This window comes from Mustela nigripes, chromosome 5 (genome assembly GCF_022355385.1).
Source record: "Mustela nigripes isolate SB6536 chromosome 5, MUSNIG.SB6536, whole genome shotgun sequence".
In the NCBI taxonomy this organism is placed as follows: domain Eukaryota; kingdom Metazoa; phylum Chordata; class Mammalia; order Carnivora; family Mustelidae; genus Mustela; species Mustela nigripes.
Genome location: NC_081561.1, coordinates 67,862,403 through 67,882,298, shown reverse-complemented (window position 1 = coordinate 67,882,298; position 19,896 = coordinate 67,862,403). Strand labels below are relative to the sequence as shown.

Below are 19,896 nucleotides of genomic sequence, written 5' to 3'. Positions count from 1 at the left end.
TACCCATAATTGCTCTAAACTATAATGGCCTTTTAGTAGACTGTTGTCAGGCATTTGTCAAATTCCCTACTATTGTGCTTCTCAAATGTTAAAGTTCAGTTATCTAAGGATCTTGATAAAATGCACATTCTGATTCTGAAGACTTGGGGCAGGACATGATTCTGTACTTGTAACAAGCTCCCAGGTGATGTGATGCTTGTAGTTCCTGAATGACACTTTGGCCAGCAAGGCCCTAGGTGGTGTTGGGAGTTTCTTTGTAGGTAACATGGCAGCATTCTAATCCAGAGGTCACAAACCCCTTTGTTTACTCCACGCTATATAGAAAATACATCCCCAAATGCTTTATTTTTAATTTTTAATTAACCCCAGCTTTGCCACTTAGTGTGTAACCGATTAAGGAACTTCACCTCTTGGTACTTTACTTTCCCCCTCAATACATTAGGATAATAATAGAATTTCCCTCTTGTATTGTGCTGGATACACACACTGTCATTACTCTGATATAGTGAATAAGAATTTTGTCTTTTAAGAGTGGATTCCTTTGTTCAGGTTGTTCAGGTCTGAGGTTGAATCATGGTGATTTGGGGTAATCCTAATATTGTTTCCTATTAACAAGTGAAACTCTATTGTTGAGATTTAAATAAGGACATTAACTTCTCCTTCCAAATGGTGCTCATAGCTTTTCTTGTATGGTCTTGTGCTCAGCTCTCTGGAACAGGGTTAGGCTTACTCTCACATTCCTGGCTATGTGCCCCATAAAATGGGAGTTACCAAAAAGTAACTCCCATTCTTTTACCTTTCTTTGGTGCCATTTTTTATGAATTCCAATGGAAATCATCCTTTGGTCTGTGTTTGCTGTCTTTTGCTCTGACCTGTAAGCCCATCAGAAGGGGTCTTTCTTTCTTGTTCCCACTGTCTGTTTCTCAGAACATTGTGAGAGGCAGACAGCAGGTGCTCAGACAGCACTTGCCAGGTTATTGAGTGGGAAGGACCATCTGATGCTGGCGACAGTCCAGGCAGTACAGTCGGCACCAGAGCAGCCAGTCCAGACAGGGGCAGGGACACCTTTGCTAGCCAGAGCTGTTGGTGGTTTCCATGTCAGCTTCTGTCTCTACCGGGCATCTGCCAACACCTCTTCTCATTTCCTTACCCCGTCCACTGCAGATCACCTCTTGGTCAACTGGGATTTTCTTGTAGACATCAAACTGCACCATTTTTCTGGAGATGCAAACAGAAGGGAAGAGGGAAAATTTAAGCCCAACATGGGCTCCACCTCACGATGCTGAGATCATGACCTGAGCCAAGTTCAGGAGTCTGTTGCTTAACCAATGGCTCCCCACAAACATAATTTTTATAACTGTTCATACAGTGGCTTGCCTGGACTGAAGGCCCAACTCTGGGTTCCTTGATTTTGATTGTTTTTATTGGTTATTTGTCAATGGTGGGGCAAGAAATTAATTTGAAAAAGTGTCATTAAAATTATTTACAACCTTAAGGATTTTAAGTAATTTCACTTTTCTTTTTTCCTGTGCAGAATGACACCTATGCCCCTGTTTGTGAGGTGAGTTGGCAAGCACAAAACGGATGTCATCAAACCCCATGTCTTTATCTCTTAGATTTAAAAAGCTATTAAAATAAGAATGAAGAAGTCGCCTAAGCCTTCATAATAAATCACAGTAGTCTATCCTTTAATGTGTATATTAAAAAAGAACACTGTATTTACAATTTTCTTCCTTCTTCAACAGACTCTTTGACAACATTTTAAAGCACAGCTTTTAAGATATTTTATTATTGTTTTTTCCCTACTATGATAATAAGTGTCTTCCTGCTGACTCTGGCTGCTCAGGTCTCTTTTCTCAGCTCCCTCTCCTTCTGCTGGCTCCTCCCCGGCACTGGATTTTCTCCTCTTTTTCAGAAAGACCTTAGGGATTTTGATTTTTTTCCCCCACTTGATCTTCTTCAATTGTTCCAGATTCTATGGTCCTCAGAATTAGTTTTAGGTCAACCAGAGAGGTTTATGGAGAAAATATATTATTTCTCAGTTTAAAACCCATGTTGTATTCTATTTAAATGTCCTTGAAACCAAAGGACAGAACTATTTTATTCTGCCTGGGAAAGGAATATAACTTACCATCCGTTAATAAAACAAAAAAGTTTCTTTCTACTAGAGAATAAAAATAACACAAAATGTTACATTGGATCATTTTCTCAATAGTCTGTGCTTTCTCTGTGCCTGAGTGATTTTCCCCTGGGAGTAGATGGGGCCAAGGTGTGGGCAGGAGGGGGGGAGGCCAAATTCACTCCATATGTAAAAAAACAATTATAAGTCTTTCCTAATTGAGATTTTTAAAAAATCAAAAACTGCCCGAGAACTTTTATGTGGTTAAAGTAACATTGCCACCTCCCCACCAAAACCATCCCTGGGAAGATAGTGCTAAGAAAGTCAGGGATGGTTCAAGCCTCTTGAGCCCAGAAGCAGCCTGAGATTGGATTGCTAATGCAGTCGTTTCCTGGTGATCAGCGCGCTGCCTGCTGTCTGTGGGTATATGACATAAAGCTTTTCTCTCTGTTATAACTCACATTATTATTCTTTTCTTTTCTTTGTATACTGGGCTGTTTTACACTTTAAATAAAGTAGAACTGAACAGCAATACATGCTATAGAGGTACAGAGATTGAGATAGATCTATGAAAACTAGATGTTTAAACTCAGCTACCCACACGTGTAGGAGGAAATCAACTCTTCAACCATTAATGCTTCAACCTAGGAAGCTGGGAATTTTTGCACACATTTGTTGGAGGCAATAGTGTTGGAAGAGTTAGCTTAGCAAACAATAACTTGGAAAATGATGTCAGCCAGTGAGATGGCTTATCCCTGCTAATTGAAAATGCAAATTAAATCATATTGTTTCTAAAAACCTTTCTATGGCTTTGCATTGCTGTTGAGAAAGCTTATGAACTACCCTTTGCTGGGCCCCATCTTGCACCCCCTCTCCCTTGTTCTCTGCCTGCCACATGGGCTTTTCCCTCTTTAGAATATAGAGGGAACATTCCTGCCTCCTAGCTTTTGTCCTTAAGACCTTTTATGAGCCCAGATGCTTGCAGTCACTCAGGTCCTGCTCCAGAATCCTCTCTGCGTGGTTCTTCCTGAGTACCCTGAGAAGACAAATTCTCTTTCCTGCCTAGTCATGCCTTATGCCTTTACCTTGCTTTATTGTCTTCATAGCACTTCTTGTTACCTGAATGTATTTTATTTAATTTTTTTTTTTTTACTCATTGTCTGTCTGTCTGTCTGTCTTCTTCTTCTTCTTCTTTTAAGATTTTATTTATTTATTTGACAGAGAGAGAGAGAACAAGAGCAGGAACACAAGCAGGAACACAAGCAGTGGGAGGGAGAGAGGGAGAAGAGGGTTTCTGCAGAGCAGGGAGCCTGATGTGGGGCTCGATCCCAGGACCCTGGGATCATAGACCTGAGCTGAAGGCAGACACTTAACAACTGATCCACCCAGGCACCCCATGTCTGTCTTCTTCTAAGAGAATGTAAATTCCATGAAGGTGGGGAACTTACCAGTCTTGCTTACTTCTAGATCCTTAAAGCCTATACCATTGCTTGGCACACACACAAAGTATGTACTCAATAAGCATTTTTTGAATGAATGAATGAATGAATGAATGAATGAATAGTTTTTAGGGAAAGGAAGCCACAATTCATGTGGAGAGGCTGTACTAGGTGAATCCCAGGATGGGGGTGGGCATGTCCTCCTTGGATTACAGGAGTAAGAAAAGGCATTGCCACCATGTGTACCTGTCTGATAAATACAGGGGTGAAGGGGTGCCTGAGTAGTTCAGTGGGTTAAAGCCTCTGCCTTCAGCTTGGGTCATGATCCCAGAGTCCTGGGATCAAGCCCCTCATTGGGCTCTCTGCTCAGCAAGGAGCCTGCTTCCTCCTCCTCTCTCTCTGCCTGCCTCTCTGCCTACTTGTGATCTCTGTCAAATAAATAAATAAAATCTTAAAAAAAAATACAAGGTGGAGCTAGAGGGATGAAAGTTGGTTTTACTACTATGGGAGAAATTGGAGTGTGTACTAGAACAGAGACAGCAGACTGACATAGCCCTTGGGAAGCATGAACTTGGCTTCTGCAATGGGAAAGGTAGCTCAGTGGCCTGGGATACACTGTAAACATGCCTCGCTCAGGGGTTCTGGGCTCAGATTCTCTGATTTCCCTAAATCTGACCACCTTTAGATTCTCTCTAGGCAATTTGAGTGCTGGATAATGTCATTCTAAGCCCAATGTTAGATGAGAGGGAGGGAGAGAGAGAGAATCTAATTTATAGTGTTGCCTCCACTTGATATAACATTTAAACTTCTTAGAATACAAACTTCCAGTTTTAATATTAATAAGTTCTGGTGAATTTGTTAGCTAACTTATTAGCTAATAGCCAATAATACTGCATTCTATGCCTTAATGTTGCCAAGAAAGTAGATTTTAAATGTCCTCACACAAAAAAGCAATGGTAATTACGTGATGGGATGGAGATGTTAGCTAATGCTATAGTGGTAATCATTTTGCAATATATAAATGTATCAAATCAACATGTTGTATACCTTAAACTTACACAGTTTATATGTTAATTATATCTCAATAAAACAAAAAAAATACAAGCTTCGTAGAGTAACAAAATAGTTAAACGCCTACATAGATCCGAATTTTATTATATATTTTCCTCTGAAAAGATGCAGGAAAAATAAACCCACAATTTACTGGATAGTCAGGACTTGCAATATTTCCAAATAAACTCTATTCTATTTCCTTTCTTCTTCCTTCGTTTTACTGCTTGGAAAAAAATTCCAGTTACATGATAATTTTGTTGCCACTTGGTATATTTATTCAACAAGCATTTTATTGAAGCCTGCAAAAAGAATGTGAAAAGTATACTAAGCCCTTAAGTTAAATAATCCTGAGCCCAGACTGAGGTATTTAAATTAATCCTTAACTAAGCAAACCCGAGTTTATCAGTCTGCACTTCCCTTGAGTGAATAGGTCAAACATTGTGCAGCTAGTGTTTGCAAATTACTTGGGATGTTTAGGGCAAATGTATTGTGTCATGGTTTCCACTATCTCTATGAGAAACAACAGCATGTTGTCCTAGGTATTATAAATGCAAACTGAATGAAAGCAGGAAGATGGATCATGATTGTGTTATGGTCTTAAATTTGTGCCTTTTCTCCAGTTTTATCTTTCCTTTTTCCTTTCCTTCTCCTTCCTTCCTTCCCTCCTTCCTTCTTTCTAACGAATGTTAATGCATCTGTTAAGAGTTGCAGGAAATTTCTGTCTGGGTCGTGAAAATGTTTACTGTTTTAAGTTAATGAAGTAAAATGCTAATCATTACTAAGTTTTTTTAGACCTTAAAATGTAACATTAGTATTAAGGTATTCATTAAGATGTTCAAATTACTATGAAATTTAGTGAGTTTTTAATTTCTGAAGGAAAGCATGAGTATATAAAATAAATAGACATCATTTTAGCTAGAGTTTTCTGTTACTAACTCACTAAACCTTTGACCAAGATGGCAAACATTTAATTGCATTATTGAGCTCAGTGCTTTCTGACATTGTGGGATGTCACTCATTAGAGGATCATGAAATCAACTTAGTGAATAAAGAGTCACAACAAACAAAATGAAAGAATAGACTAGAACAGAACATGTATGATTGCATCACAGGTGCAGGATTTCTTAATAGGATGAACTTGTTCTAAAATTAGATGTAGTGATGATTGCACAGTTCCATGAATATATTAAAAAACACTGAATCCTGTACTTTAAATGGGTGAATTTTATAGCATATGAAATATGCCTCAGTAAAAGTGTTAAAAAAAGGGGAAAAAAGGTAAGTACTATTTCCAGATTTTTTTCCCCCAACATGTATGTGTGTACTATGTTGTTTGTTATGTCTTTTGGAATTTGGGACATGGTCAAAAAAGTTTGAAAGATGTTCTTCTAATCCCACTAGCAAATGGAAACTTAAAGCATTGCAGTTGAAAGAATTGATAGAGAGGTATACTTACACACCAGGCACTTGAATGTCATGATGTAGTTGAAATGTATCAGCAAAAGCAGGAGGAAGACTGCACTGACCAGGATGGTACATGTCTCTACAGCGAGAATCCTGCGAGGTCGGCTGCAGCAGTGCTGAAGGTGCATTCGAGGAAGAAGTGCTAGGTAAGCAGTCATATGCAATGATTATTCAAAATACTGGATACCACTCTAGGGACCCATGCATATGTAAGGAGAATGGGCCATCTCTTCAAATATTTAGACTTTTACATCTCAGCGTTAGAAAAAATTATAAATAATATGATATGATGTGATATGATATGATATGATTTCAAATGTGGAAGCCATTGTGATAGAAACTCAGGAAGACTCTTCTTCTAGGGGAAAATAGGGGGAACACAGCACCTGACTGAGGTTTAGAATTTGAGGTTCTACCCTCAATTCGGTAAGTGAAATCAATTCTATCCTAATGAAAGAAACGACTATGGATCCTAAGCAGATTGACGTCAGGAAATGCCACTATTTAATGAACCCAAAACACAGGAATATTTTATTTAATGTTCATTTAATTGTTCGGCTACCAGATAGTCAGTAGAGTAGCTACAACATGCATAGATCCCTACAAGGCTCCGGGAAATTCACTGAATGTATAGAAGCTACACTTCTTGCTTTTAGATTGTGAGTAAGTACGTGTGTCCAGCTCCCTCTGTCTGATTCAGAGCAGGTTGGGTGTGTCTAAATGGCTTTGTCCTAGTGTGTTAATTCTCTAGTGGTTTCTGAAGAACCAACTCTTTGATAAGTCACAACCTCGGTGTTACTAGTTTTCTCTTCCAGAATTTCCAGGATCTTCCTCCCAGTAAGAGATAGATAGCTCTTTTCAGACAGGGAAATGATTGATTATTCCATAAATTGTAGTCTTTGTTTCAAAGGCTTGCTCCTTGCTCTTGGTGGCCAGTGGAAATTGGGAGGATCTTGCCTTGCTGTCCTGATTTGCTTCTGTTCTTTAGACAGAAGCACCTTGACATTTCTGTGCAGAGATGTATTACTATGTTCCATTCTTTTCCTACTATGCAGTGAGAGTTAGATATGGATAAAATTTGTATTCTGTGGCTTCCAAACTGTATACCGAGTTACCCTAGTGCATTTTATCTACCTCATAGGAAGGCATGGGGCATTTTGAACATTCAAGGGAAGCATAGGATAGTTGACATTTTCTGGACATCCTTGGAACTACCAGTTGGAGGTAGTTTATGGTATAAACAATGAAATGCACTATATTCCTTTCTATAGCATAACTTTGCAATGCTGAGTTTTCTTTTCTTTTCTTTTTAAGATTTTATTTATTTGATATAGAGAGATCGCAAGTAGGCAGAGAGGCAGGCGGTGGGGGGGCGGAGCAGACTCCCTGCTGAGCAGAGAACCTGATGTGGGGCTGGATCCCAGGACCCTGAGATCATGACCTGAGCCAAAGGCAGAGGCTTAACCCACTGAGCCACCCAGGCACCCCAATGTTGAGTTTTCTGATGATTGCTGTGATAAAAAGCAAAGACCATAAAAAACTCAGTCTGGAACAGGAGATGTTGATGATGGTGCCCAGTCTGATTATAATACTGAGAAATTGTGCTGTCCCCAATAGGCACACAGATCCCATTAGTGTGTAATCATTTTTATTTAAGATTTAAATACATATATTGTCTTTCAATTTATGTGTGTTATTTCTTTCAAACATCTACTAAGTTGAAAGGACATGTATACTTGAGTTACAATACTTAATTAATGGAGCTGTTAGGTAATTCTTTTGGTCCAGGGAGTTATGAAAAAATAACTGAGAAATTAAAGATGCCAGAACTGAGAAAGTTTAGGAAACTTTGATTTCCATTCTTTTCTTACATTCCAAAGTTATACTACCAACTTAATTATATACTCTGTTAGAATACAAACGAAATCAATGCTTTATTTAAAATTTCTTGACTATGGATCAATGTCTATAGACCATTAACAAATGAAATGCACCAAGTCTAAATAAAGGCAGTTATGCTTATAGACCATATCTTTAATTTGTTAGACTGAATCTTTTTGCCCATACACCTAAGATTATGTTGGTCTCTAACACATATGGTACCTGGCCCATTTATCTCTGAGTCTGCTACATTATTCTCTTTTAGATACCATCCATGTCTCTTTTCCACAGTGGAAATGGTGATAGTTAACAATATATTAAAATAAAAAGAACTATTATTTATTAGGCATTTATGAGTCAGGCACTGGTAAAAGTAACTTATAGGTATTAGCTCTTTTTGAGCTCAGAGGGATAAATACTATTATTATTCCCATTTTACAGATGAGAAAAATGAGGCAGAAAGTGTATATATTTGCTTGGGGTCATATAGAAAGGGATGAACTTGAAGATGAACTAGAAAGGGAGTAATTTGATTTTAACTCTCTAATCTAATTCCAGAGCCTTTTCTAACCCATTTAGCAGTGTGTTGAAAGTAGTATACAGCTCAATTCAGCTTCTCTTTCTCACTTAGGTAATTCTTGTCCTGACGTTTTAGAACAAACCTACTTGACCTCTCATTTTCAGTACATATTGCCATGGCTTTGAAACACGTATCTCCAGTTAGCTGTGAAGTTTACATTTATTTGTACTTACTTGTATAATTCTGGTCCTTTTTACCAAGTTCTCAGCTCACCATCCTGATTCTTTTGAATCTTCTTCCTTACTCTGCTGACAACTCTACACTGGACACCTCTTTAAAGTGTCAATCTCAAAAATAAAATAACCAGTTATCTTACTGGCAAAATGAGTTATTTGGGAATAGCAAAGGAATTGTAATTCAGGACAAGCAAATGAAGGCAAACCACGGGCAAGTCTGGAGAACAAAGGGAAGCTCAGCTTTTATAGAGGAAAGGAGGAAATTGGGGATGATTGTTTCGAACAAAAGTTCACCAGAGAAGAATAAGAGTTCGAGGTTGTGACAGTTTCTCATTGTCTGTGAGAGATGGTTAGTGCATTGTTGCTGGAGCAAGTAGGGCTCTTCCTTCTTTTTCTTAAAAAAAAAAAAAAAGATGAAATTCCCATGTGATAAATGTCCTCCTTGACAAAATAATTCCTACTTCCCTCTTAGTGTTAGTTCATGCTGCAACCAGGAATGTGTGTGTGTGAGAGGGCCCCCTTCAGGGCTTCTCGACTCCATTTTATACCAGTGTCCTTTATTTTTTGACAAAAGTTTCCCACAGAATAGTCCAATATCTGCTATTAAGCATCTCACACCATAAAACAGGTGGGAGAATGGAACTGTGTTTTGCTTGTATAGTTATATTAGCTAAAAATGAACCATAAATAGAAGAATCAGCAAAGAAGTATTGTGCTAAGTCTCTCTGTGGGCTAGAACCTCAGATGACAATGGTTTTCTTCCTTCTGGGTCACAGAGTATTCTGGTAGTATAGACTTTAATTAGTCTGGATTAAGTATCTATAGTGATCAGAATAGTGCCAACTTTTAACCAGAAAGAGAGAGGTCATGGAAGTTTGTATTTAGCCATTTTAAACTTCTTACAAAAACTTACTGTGTTTTCTTGGCCAGAGTAGTCATTGTTGTTTTAAAAAAGAAAGCTTATCCTCTAAGGCCAGGAACAAGACAAGGATGCTTGCTTTTGTCACTTCTATTTAGCATAGTACAGGAAGTCCTAGCCAGAGCAATGAGGCAGGAAAAAGATATAAGCCATACAAAATGGAAAGGAGGAAGGAAGATTATCCTTGTTTGCAAATAATATGATCTTACAAGTAAAAAATGCTAGGGGCACCTGGGTGGCTCAGGCCTTTGGCTCGGGTCCTGATTCCAGGGGCTCCACATCGGTCTCTCTGCTCAGCAGAGAGCCTGCTTCTTTTTCTCTCTCTGCCTGCCACTCCGCTTACTTGTGCTCTCTCTCTCTCTCTCTGTCAAATAAATAAATAAATAAATAAATAAATAAATAAAATCTTTTTAAAAAATGCTAAAAATAGTACAAAAAACCTGTTAGAACTAATAAATTTGGCAAAGTAGCAGTATACAAGTTTGACACATGAAAATCAGTTACATTTCTGTTTGCTAATAATAAACAGTCTGTAAAGGAAATTAACAAAGCAATTCCATTTACAATAGCATCAATAAACATAAAATACTTAGGAACTAACTTAACCAAGCAGGTGATAAACTTATAAAATAAAAATAATAAAACATTTCTGAAACAAATTAAAGAAGACATAAATAGACATCCCATATTCATGGATTGAAAGAAAATACAGTTAATATGTCAATGCTTAAAACAAAGCAACCTACAGATTTAATGTAATCCCTATCAAAATCCCAGTATCTTTTGCAGAAATAGATCCCTTTGAAAATTCATATAGAATCTCCAAAGACCCCCAAATCTTAAAAAGAAGAACAAAGTGGGGGCACCTGGGTGGCTCAGTCATTAAGCAGCTGCCTTTGGGTCAGATCATGATCCCAGGGTCCTGGGATCGAGCCTCACATCGGGCTCTCTGCTCAGTGAGGAGCCTGCTTCTCCCTCTCCCATTCCTTCTGCTTGTGTTTCCAGTCTTGCTGTGTCTCTCTCTGTCAAATAAATAAATAAATAAAATCTTAAAAAAGAAGAAGAAGAACAAAGCTTCCTCTTTTTAAATGTATCGCAGTAATAAAGACAAATGGACTAGAACAGAGACTAGAATCCTGTATAGATGGTCAAATGACTTCTGACAACGGTGCCAAGACTTTCAATGGGGAAAAGACAATCTTTTCAAGAAATGGTGCTGGAAAAACTGGATATCCATGTGCAAAAGAATGAAGTTGGACCTTATAGAATATAATATGAAAAAATTAACTTAGAATGGATTAATGACTTAAATGCAAGACCTAAAACTATAAAACTCCTAGAAGAAAAAATAGAGCAAAAGCTTTTCAATGTTGGATTTTTCAGTGACTTCTTGGATGTGACACCAAAGGCACAGGCAGTGAAAGACAAAATGGACTGGACTTCATGAAATTTAAAAAATATATACATCATCAGACACTACCAACAGAGCAAAAAGGCAACAATAGAATGGAAAAAATATTTGCAAATCATATATCTGATAAGGGATTAATATCCAGAATATATAGAAACTCCTAAAATTGAACAACCAAGCAAACCAAACAATCCAATTAAAAAATGGGTAAGGGGTCTGAATAGATATTTCTCCAAAGAATATATATGAATGGTCAATAAGCACATGAAATGATATTCAACATCACTAAATGATCAGGCTAATTCAAATCCAAACTAGAACTAAATACCACCTCACACTCATTAGACTTGCTACCCTTAAAAAAACCCAGAAAAATAAAAGTTTAGATGAGTATGTGAAGCAGTTGGAATCCTTGCCCATCATTAGTGGGAATGTAAAATTATATAGCCTCTGTGGTAAACAGTATGGCGGTTGTTCAAAAAATTAAAGACAGAATTACCATATAATCTTGCAATTCCACCTGTATGTACATACTCAAAGTGGGATCTTGAAATGACATTTATACACTGATATACACCTCTCATTGAATTCACAATAGTTAACACATGAAAGAAATCCAAGGGTCCATTGACAGATGAATGGATAAGGAAAATTTGATGTATATATACATACAATGGAATGTTCTTCAGCCTTAAAAAGAAAGAAAATTGACACCTGCTACCACGTGGATGAACCTTGAGGATATTATGTTAAGTGAAATCAGCCTGTCACAAAAAGACAAATATTGTTTGATGCCCCGTACATGATGTATTAGAATAGTCAAAGTCATAGAGACAGAAAGTAGAATGGTGTTTGCTAGGGATTACAAGGAGGCAGAATGGGGAGTTAATGTTTAATGAGTAGAGTTTCAGCTTTGCAAGATGAAAAGGGTTCTGGATGTGATTGGTGGTGACCATTGCACAACAATGTAAATGTACTCAGAACCATGAACATACTTAAAAATGGTTAAGATAGTAAATTTTATGTCATGTGTATTTTACCACAATTAAAAACTGGGGGGAAAAGCAAGCTGAAGCATGGTATCAGTTACAGTTTTGGAAGATAGAAAAAGTAGAGTAAAATAACTTCATCCCAGTGGAACATACCATTCCAAATTCTTGCCTTTTGTTCATGGCCCGGAAGTAGCAACAATAAATGTGTATTGCCAGTTGTAACACTGCTGTAGGAAAGACATTAAAGTTTGAAGCCAATGGCCAAGGAAGAATTCTTGAGGCATCTTTGGTGCAAAAAGGTGGTTTTGTTAAAGCACAGGGACAGGACCTATGGGTAGAAGTTGCTGAGGGGTGGTGACTTATATATTTTCAAGTGGGGAAGGGGCTCGGGATAGCATAAGTCTCTCCTGAATTTTGGAAGCAAGTTTTTCAGGACCTTGAGGAGGGTTAACTACTGTTGGGAAAAGGTCATTTAGTACTGTCCACTGAAACCTTAGTCATGAGACCCTCCAATATAGACCAGTGGGTCATATGCTTGGAGGATGAGTGCCAACATGTATCTTGGGGAGTAGAGATAAAGGAAGTTTCTAAAAGAATTTTTATACCTAAAGAAGACCTTCAGGTTCCTGGAGTCCTTAGTCCAGCTGAGACTGCCTTTTGCTCTTACCAAAGTGTCAGTATTGAGGCAGTTGAATCTCTAGAGGAATGTTACTCTGCCTCTTTCAAGGACTTGCCAATGGGCTATAAGTATTAAGGAAGTTTAAAATTTTTCTTCTGCCTTTGTTTCCCATATCAACAGTACTCATTTTAGAAGTCACAAAATATTTTATAATATAGAACAACCGAATATAGAATGATTTGAAGTAGAATTACTTGAACATGTAAAAATAATTTATTAGGCGGCATCTGGGTGGCTCATTGCATAAGCCTCTGCTTTCAGCTCAGGTCATGATCCCAGGGTCCTGGGACTGAGCCCTGAATCCCACATTGGGCTCCCCATTCAGCAGGGAGACTGCTTCTCTTTTTCTCACTCCTTCTGCTTATTCTCTGTCTCTTTCTCTGTTAAACAAATAAATAAAATCTTAAAAAAATAATAATTTATTGACAAGACAAGCAACAGCAACAGGATTGTAGTGTAAAGTTTAAAAAACGTCTTGGGATACATGTTCTGGAACAATGCATGGTTCTGATAGGTACCAATGCTAGGCCCCTGGCACCTAGCAAGGAAGGTATATTGTAAGAGAAAACTAATATTCCATGTTACTTACCTGTAAAAAAATGATAGTAGTGAATTCCATGGCGAAAACAAGATGCCAGACTGTCTAGCTGATTTTTAAAAATAAACCAACTGAGTATGTGCATCATTTATTATTCCGGTAAGTTATTGTGGCAATATGTAGTTGTGACCAGAGACTCTTGAGAGCCGACATGAAACAGACACCTTTCTCCTGACTTGACAGACAGAGGGACTTGGTGAATGAAGTTCTATTTTCTCCCCCAGAAAATGCCAATTTCCCCACTGCACCCTTTGCTTCTTCCATTGGAAGCCATGGTGTGACCTTACGATGGAAACCTGCCAACATCTCTGGAGTAAAATACATCATTCAGTGGAAATACGCACAACTTCCTGGAAGCTGGACTTATACTGAGGTATGAAAAGTTGCCTATGTACATACACACAGATTTTTTCCCCCAAATTACTAGAAGTTCCCAATTGCTACAGATTATTATAGGCATAAAGACATTCTAGAGAAGATTCAAGTATAAGATGAGTGGTTGGATTAGATGCACTCCTCTGTGGTCTTGAGCCACACGGTGCAGTGGGGATTCTATAAATGCTGATTATTAATCTCTCCCTGACATAGGCTGTGTCCAAGCTCTCATATGTGGTGGAGCCCCTGCACCCCTTCACTGAGTATATTTTCCGAGTGGTCTGGATCTTCACAGCCCAGCTACAGCTGTATTCTCTGCCAAGTCCCAGTTATAGGACTCATCCTTACGGAGGTATGGTGTGTCTCTATCGCTCATGAAATAAGGAGATGATTCCAAAGCTTAAGTTTAGTTTGTTTCTATTTTAAATAATGAAATAAATTATTCCTTTGTCCGTTGACCCATCTAGTAATTGAGTACCTAACCATGTACCCCATAGTGTTCTAGGGGTTCAGCATGGCTCTGTGATCAGTACCACACTCCCTGGTCTTGTGAAGCTCACCTTTTGGTGGAGAAGACATGCTCTAAGCAGTTAACATGATATAATAACGAAATATAAGTACATTGTAAGTGGGAAAGTGCTGCTCTGTACAATGGTAAGAAGGGCGTTTTGAACAGGATCTGTCCATTAGGGGCTTGCAAATGGGGCACAAGGGTGACAGATGGTCAGGTCGCAGTATTAAATAAGGTAGCAGAATAAGCCTCAAGAAGCCATTAACAGTTAAGGACAGTTTGATAGCAGGGAAGTAATTGTTTCACATGCTTCTGGAAAAGATAATTGTGAGAGAATGAGGCTGGGAAGCACAGGGGTACAGTAGCCATCCTGGAAGTTAGGATCATACTTGGACATTTTATCAGCCATGATATTAAAAAAACATTGCATCTATCTTGGAGTGTTTTCTGATTTTTTTCTTTTGAAGATGTGACTTCCACACCAGGTAAAGGGGTCAAACCTAGAGCATTTTAGGGGAATGCATGTCTGGACATTGCAGGAGTGTCCTGTGGTGCCCTTCCCCTCGGGGTTAGCTGACTGGGCCTGTGGGGATGGACTCCAGGCCAGGTGTTAGGTGTCCCGACTGCTCAGTTCTGGAGATGTGGCAGTGAGCACAGAGCCTCACACTGAACTAGGCTGTTGACCTACGCACAGCTAGACAGCTGAGAAGCTGGTGATGGCATTTTCCCTTTTCCCTGATTTACACTCCTTACTACTTGTCAGATTTTAGGCTGTGTGTGGCCACCTCTCCTGATTACTCCCTGACCATCCTCCAAAGCTTGGGTCAGACACTGGCTAGAACAATATTTGAAATGTTCCAGATTGGAGTGGAATATATGGATATTTCTTTGCTCAAAGCAATGCCTCATGTATTCCAATAGTGCCAGGAGATTTTCTGATGCTGGAGAGGTAATATGATCCAGGGCCCATGGCTTCAAATCAAAATAATAAGAAGGCAAATTTTGCTTTCTGGTTCTGAGCCTTTCTCCTGGATTCGCAAGCCTTCATGTCCTCCAGGTATTCTAGACCTACACTGGGTGACATTTCCGTGGATAGACCTCATTCATCAATTCCTTCTCACTTTTCTTTCTTTCTTTCTTTCTTTCTTTTTTTTTTTTTTTTTAAGATTTTATTTATTTATTTGACAGAGATCACAAGTAGGCAGAGAGGCAGGCAGAGAGAGCAGGGGCAGGGGTGGGGGAAGCAGGCTCCCCGCTGAGCAGAGAGCCCGATGCGGGGCTCCATCCCAGGACCCTTGGATCATGACCCGAGCCGAAGGCAGAGGCTTAACCCACTGAGCTGCCCAGGTGCCCCTCTTCTCACTTTTCTAGTCACGTTAAAACGTATAGTTACCTGTTTTGTGATCCATGCCTCATGGCCCTCTTCTCCTTTCGTGATGGGAAATGTATGATTTCGGTAGTATTATTACCTTTTAATTGAGGCCCTTATGAAAATAATTTCTTAACCAAGTAGAATGGTTAATAGGCAAGGAATATCTTGCCCACCCTGACTGGCCTTTCGGGGAGGACTTTTGTGGGAGAGATTCGGACATTAATCACAGCTCACCTTGTGGGTGGCATACAACTTGCTCGAAGTGGAATGGATCATATCTGAGCATTGACCCTAATGAATCGGGTTTTTTAGACTTCTTGTTTTCAATTAGTGAAAGATGATTCATACCTCTTGGTTCGCCAAGGTGACTGAGTGCAGGGAGCCGAGGAGTGGACACAATGATGTTTGTGTTTGCCAAAGATTGGTCTGAGAGTTAAGGAGGAATCATATTGGAGAAAGGCTGGCAGATCAATAAATGGTCTTTTTTTTTTTTTTTTAAGATCTTATTTATTTATTTATTTGACACAAAGAGGGATAGTGAGACAGAGAGCACAAACTGGGGCGATGGCTGGCAGAGGGAGAGGGAGAAGCAGTCTCCCCACTGAGCAGAGAGCCCTACCCTCTGGCTCCATCCCTGGATGCTGGAATCACAACCTGAGCTGAAGGCAGAGCTTTTAACTAAAGACTGAGCCCCCTAGGTGCCCCTAAACAGGCGTTTTAAAAACTCACCCAATGTGAAGGCTGCACTGTCTTATTTCTACCAACTCTCCTGAGTCATGTGTGGCTGAGTTGGAGACTGTTTGCCAACAGTGCTCAAGGGAGGGAAGTCTACACAAGAAAGAAGTGACATCAGAGAGTGTCTTTCTACAGGAAGAGGAAATGAAAGGGTGTGGTTTCAGGGGGCTGGAGGTATGAAAATAGGTGGAGGCAGGAATGGCAGGCAGGCTGTTAGAGCTTTTGTTTTTCTTTCCGTTCTTTGCTACTTTGGTAGCTTCTTAAGTCTAGAAGTGAATGCTTAATTAATTGTGTTCCTTTAATCCCTCATAAGGGAGAGGATGCTGCTCAAGCACAGTGAACCTGGATTCCTAGGGACCTTGGGAGCTGCGGGAAGGACGGGCGGTCTGGGTCCACAGAGCTGATGTCAGCAAGAGGGAGGCACACTGTTCTAATTCAGGCTTCTCTGAGCCCCGTATCTTCAGCTGCGACTGGTCAGGCTTTAGCAAGCACTCCAGTGAGTGAAAAGGCCCACGATTTAGATTTACTTCCTTCAACTCCTATTAATCATTGACTCCTGTTTTGTTATAGATTCTCTTCTCCTTAGGAACTGGGTCCCGCCCTACAGTTTCAACTCACTCCGATCTCTGCAGACTTCGGATAAGTGTGTTCTAGACATTTATCCTCTTTGCATCCCTGCCCCTTCATAAATTAGATGCAAAGAAAATAACGTTCAGTCGAGGCCCTTAGGAAGGTAGCCAACTGGTCTCATTTAGGGAACAGGAGTTGCAGCTCCTAGCTGTAGTACCACCTTCTATCCCTTATTTTGAATATTAATAAAAATATTCAATTTATACTTCAAAAAGATAAGACTCTTTTCCCCATGCTATTTACATTTTTTTTGGTTGTACAGTTTCCTGCTCACTGTGTCACCATTACCTCTTCTAGTTCCTGAGACTGCGCCTTCCATTAGAAATATTGAGAGCTCGAGTCCAGACACCGTGGAAGTCAGTTGGGCTCCACCCCAATTCCCAGGAGGACCCATTTTGGGTTACAACTTAAGGCTGATCAGCAAAAATCAACAATTAGATTCAGGGACACAGAGAACCAGTTTTCAGTTTTACTCCACTCTACCAAATACCACTTACAGGTAAGAGCGAAGTAGGTCAAGGAAGACGGAGCCAACATGGCTGTGGGCATGATCATTATTTAAGAAATAATGGCCCCAAAGTCATTTAAATGTATTTGGAAAACTCCCATTGACTTTGTGCCGTTGGGTTGATGTTACTGTAATTTTCCTCAAGTTTGTATGTTTGTTGGACTACAGTGTCCTAAGCAAAAACATTCTGAAGTATTTCTTTTGTATTCAGGGGGTCCTTACAAATAGGCACCCATAAATATATTACAAACACCATAAATACCATTTCTTCATTTAACCCAACAGGAAAAAAAGAAGGAGGTGAAATTCCGTTAGTGGTCTTTTTTCATTAACCATTAGGGGAATTATTTTATTATTGTTAGCTTTTCCAGCATTTACGGAGGCCTCTTTAAATTAGGGTAGGAATGGGGGTCATGCAGATAGCAGAGTTCAGTTTTTGACCCCTGTGACCCTGAGCTGTTCTCTGGGGAATGCAAACAAGGTCGTGATTGATGGTCATCTCAGGGCTGAGCCCTGGGACTGGGTAACTAGATACATGCATTGCCACATTGTTCTTTAAATAGAAATATTATTGCTCCTTCTCTTTTTATCTCATGTTCACACCATGCCATATGAAACACATCTCTCTAAATTGTTTTTGGAATAGGTTTTCCATTGCTGCTGTAAATGAAGTTGGTGAGGGGCCAGAAGCAGAATCTAGTATTTCCACTTTATCCTCAGCAGGTACAACCTGGGAGTGCCCCTTCTGTTACTCGGGAACTGGGGGTGTGGCAAGGGTGGGTTCGGATCTCAGAGTCCTGGCTCATCTGGTTGGTCCCAAGAACCCTACCTCTTCTCCCCAAATCAACACTGTCTTTTGGGACTTGGTAAGCTCCAATTTTAAATGAATCCCATTGAGTAGTTGACCAAATAGAAGTTACTGGACCCAAAGATTTTAAATGAGCATGTAGGAATTTTAGAATTTGAATGAAAAATTTAGGGATAAGAAAATGGCCTCATACAAATCCTTAGTTTCAGATGAAACACTCGTGATTATGACTTGCCTTGAGTGCTTAGGGATACGTGTCATCTTTCTGCCCTCTCCCCCATTTTGTACTAGGTATAATCAATTAATACATATCAGGTACCTTTTTCTTCCATTCTCCGTTAGGTTTTTAAATGTATCTGGTCTTAATAATTTTAATTTTATTGTTTCAAATATTCAATATACCAAGTTAGCTTTTGTTATTATTTTGTAAGTACTATTTTTTTTTCACTTTGGCATATGAATGAATGCCTGAGAGATTGAATACTTATTGTATGATGCCTGTGTGGGAAACAATAAATGAAAATGCTTTCTAAGAAGCACTGGAAATATTGGGGACACGAGTAGGAGCCTTGAACAACACAGAAAGATTCAGAATTCTAGGAATCTGTTTTCTATTTTCACCAGAATTCCTTTGCTGAATGGACAGCCCTTTGCCCCAATCTGCACACGTCTTTGGTATTGAGTGTCTGCTATCGCCAGCCTTTGGTTTTTTGGCTGTTGCAGGACTCTAGGAAAGGAGAGGCATTTTTGTTATGCAAGAAGCATCGAGGGACGAGTTAAATATAGAGCAGGTTTAAGGCTGTTGTTCCTGCAATTATTGCATAACTTTAATTAATTGCCCTTCATGGACGCACCCTGCACCAGTCTCCAGCTGAGTGGGACGTCAAGCAGAGTTCTGCAGTCCTCAGATTTCATTGCTCTAAGGACTTTTCTCTGGCCTCAAAGGGAGAGATAATTGAAGACCAAACAGAGACAACCAATGTCTGTCTGGTGTTACGCAACAGCCCAGTCTGGTGGGGGCTGGACCACCTCCCTGGAGCAGTCACATTCTCAGGGCTGTGGATAATGAGCTGAGCTCTGGCTGGCCCAATGCCGTTGAGAATGGTGATCCCTTACGTGGTGTGATTTTGTCAGCGTTTAGGGGCACATACATATAAAGCCTACTTGATTGACCTTATACTGCCCGCCCCCCATCATGGAATGATGTGATTTATGCTGCAGTTGAAATGCCCCTGGTACCTTCAGAGAAAAATCTGACCAGCCTCTTTTGAGCATTAGTTGCCTTGCTTTGAAGGGTGGTAATGATTTTTTTGTGTGTCGATGTGCATGTGGTTGGTCTGCCTATAAATCATGTTATTGTTTTAGTTCAAGAAGAGGAACAGTGGCTCTTTTTATCCAGAAAAGCTTCTGTAAGAAAGAGATCTTTAAAACATTTAGTAGATGAAGCCCATTGCCTTCAGTCAGAGGCCATACACCATAATATTACAGGTCAGTATGATCGAAAGAAATGTTTCCTTCGTGAGAAAAAAAAAAAGACCCAGACTGACTTCTATTTTGGTCTCCTTATTGAAAATTAAAGAAATAAATTTTCTGTCACATAAAGTTCTTTTTGATTGTGATATTGTAACAAACATGTGTTTGTATGG

General features: G+C 39.5%; 1 protein-coding gene across 1 annotated transcript in view; it reads left to right on the top strand.

Annotated features, from left to right (window-relative positions):
• Positions 1 to 19,896, top strand: part of ROS1 (ROS proto-oncogene 1, receptor tyrosine kinase) — a 116,016-nt gene that overhangs the window by 8,647 nt on the left and 87,473 nt on the right. Inside the window, exons 4-10 of the mRNA XM_059400606.1 lie at positions 1,535 to 1,561; positions 6,161 to 6,221; positions 13,536 to 13,684; positions 13,900 to 14,038; positions 17,232 to 17,433; positions 18,089 to 18,165; positions 19,616 to 19,738. Of these exons, the coding sequence (XP_059256589.1) occupies positions 1,535 to 1,561; positions 6,161 to 6,221; positions 13,536 to 13,684; positions 13,900 to 14,038; positions 17,232 to 17,433; positions 18,089 to 18,165; positions 19,616 to 19,738 (778 nt within the window). The remainder of the gene's footprint in view (positions 1 to 1,534; positions 1,562 to 6,160; positions 6,222 to 13,535; positions 13,685 to 13,899; positions 14,039 to 17,231; positions 17,434 to 18,088; positions 18,166 to 19,615; positions 19,739 to 19,896) is intronic.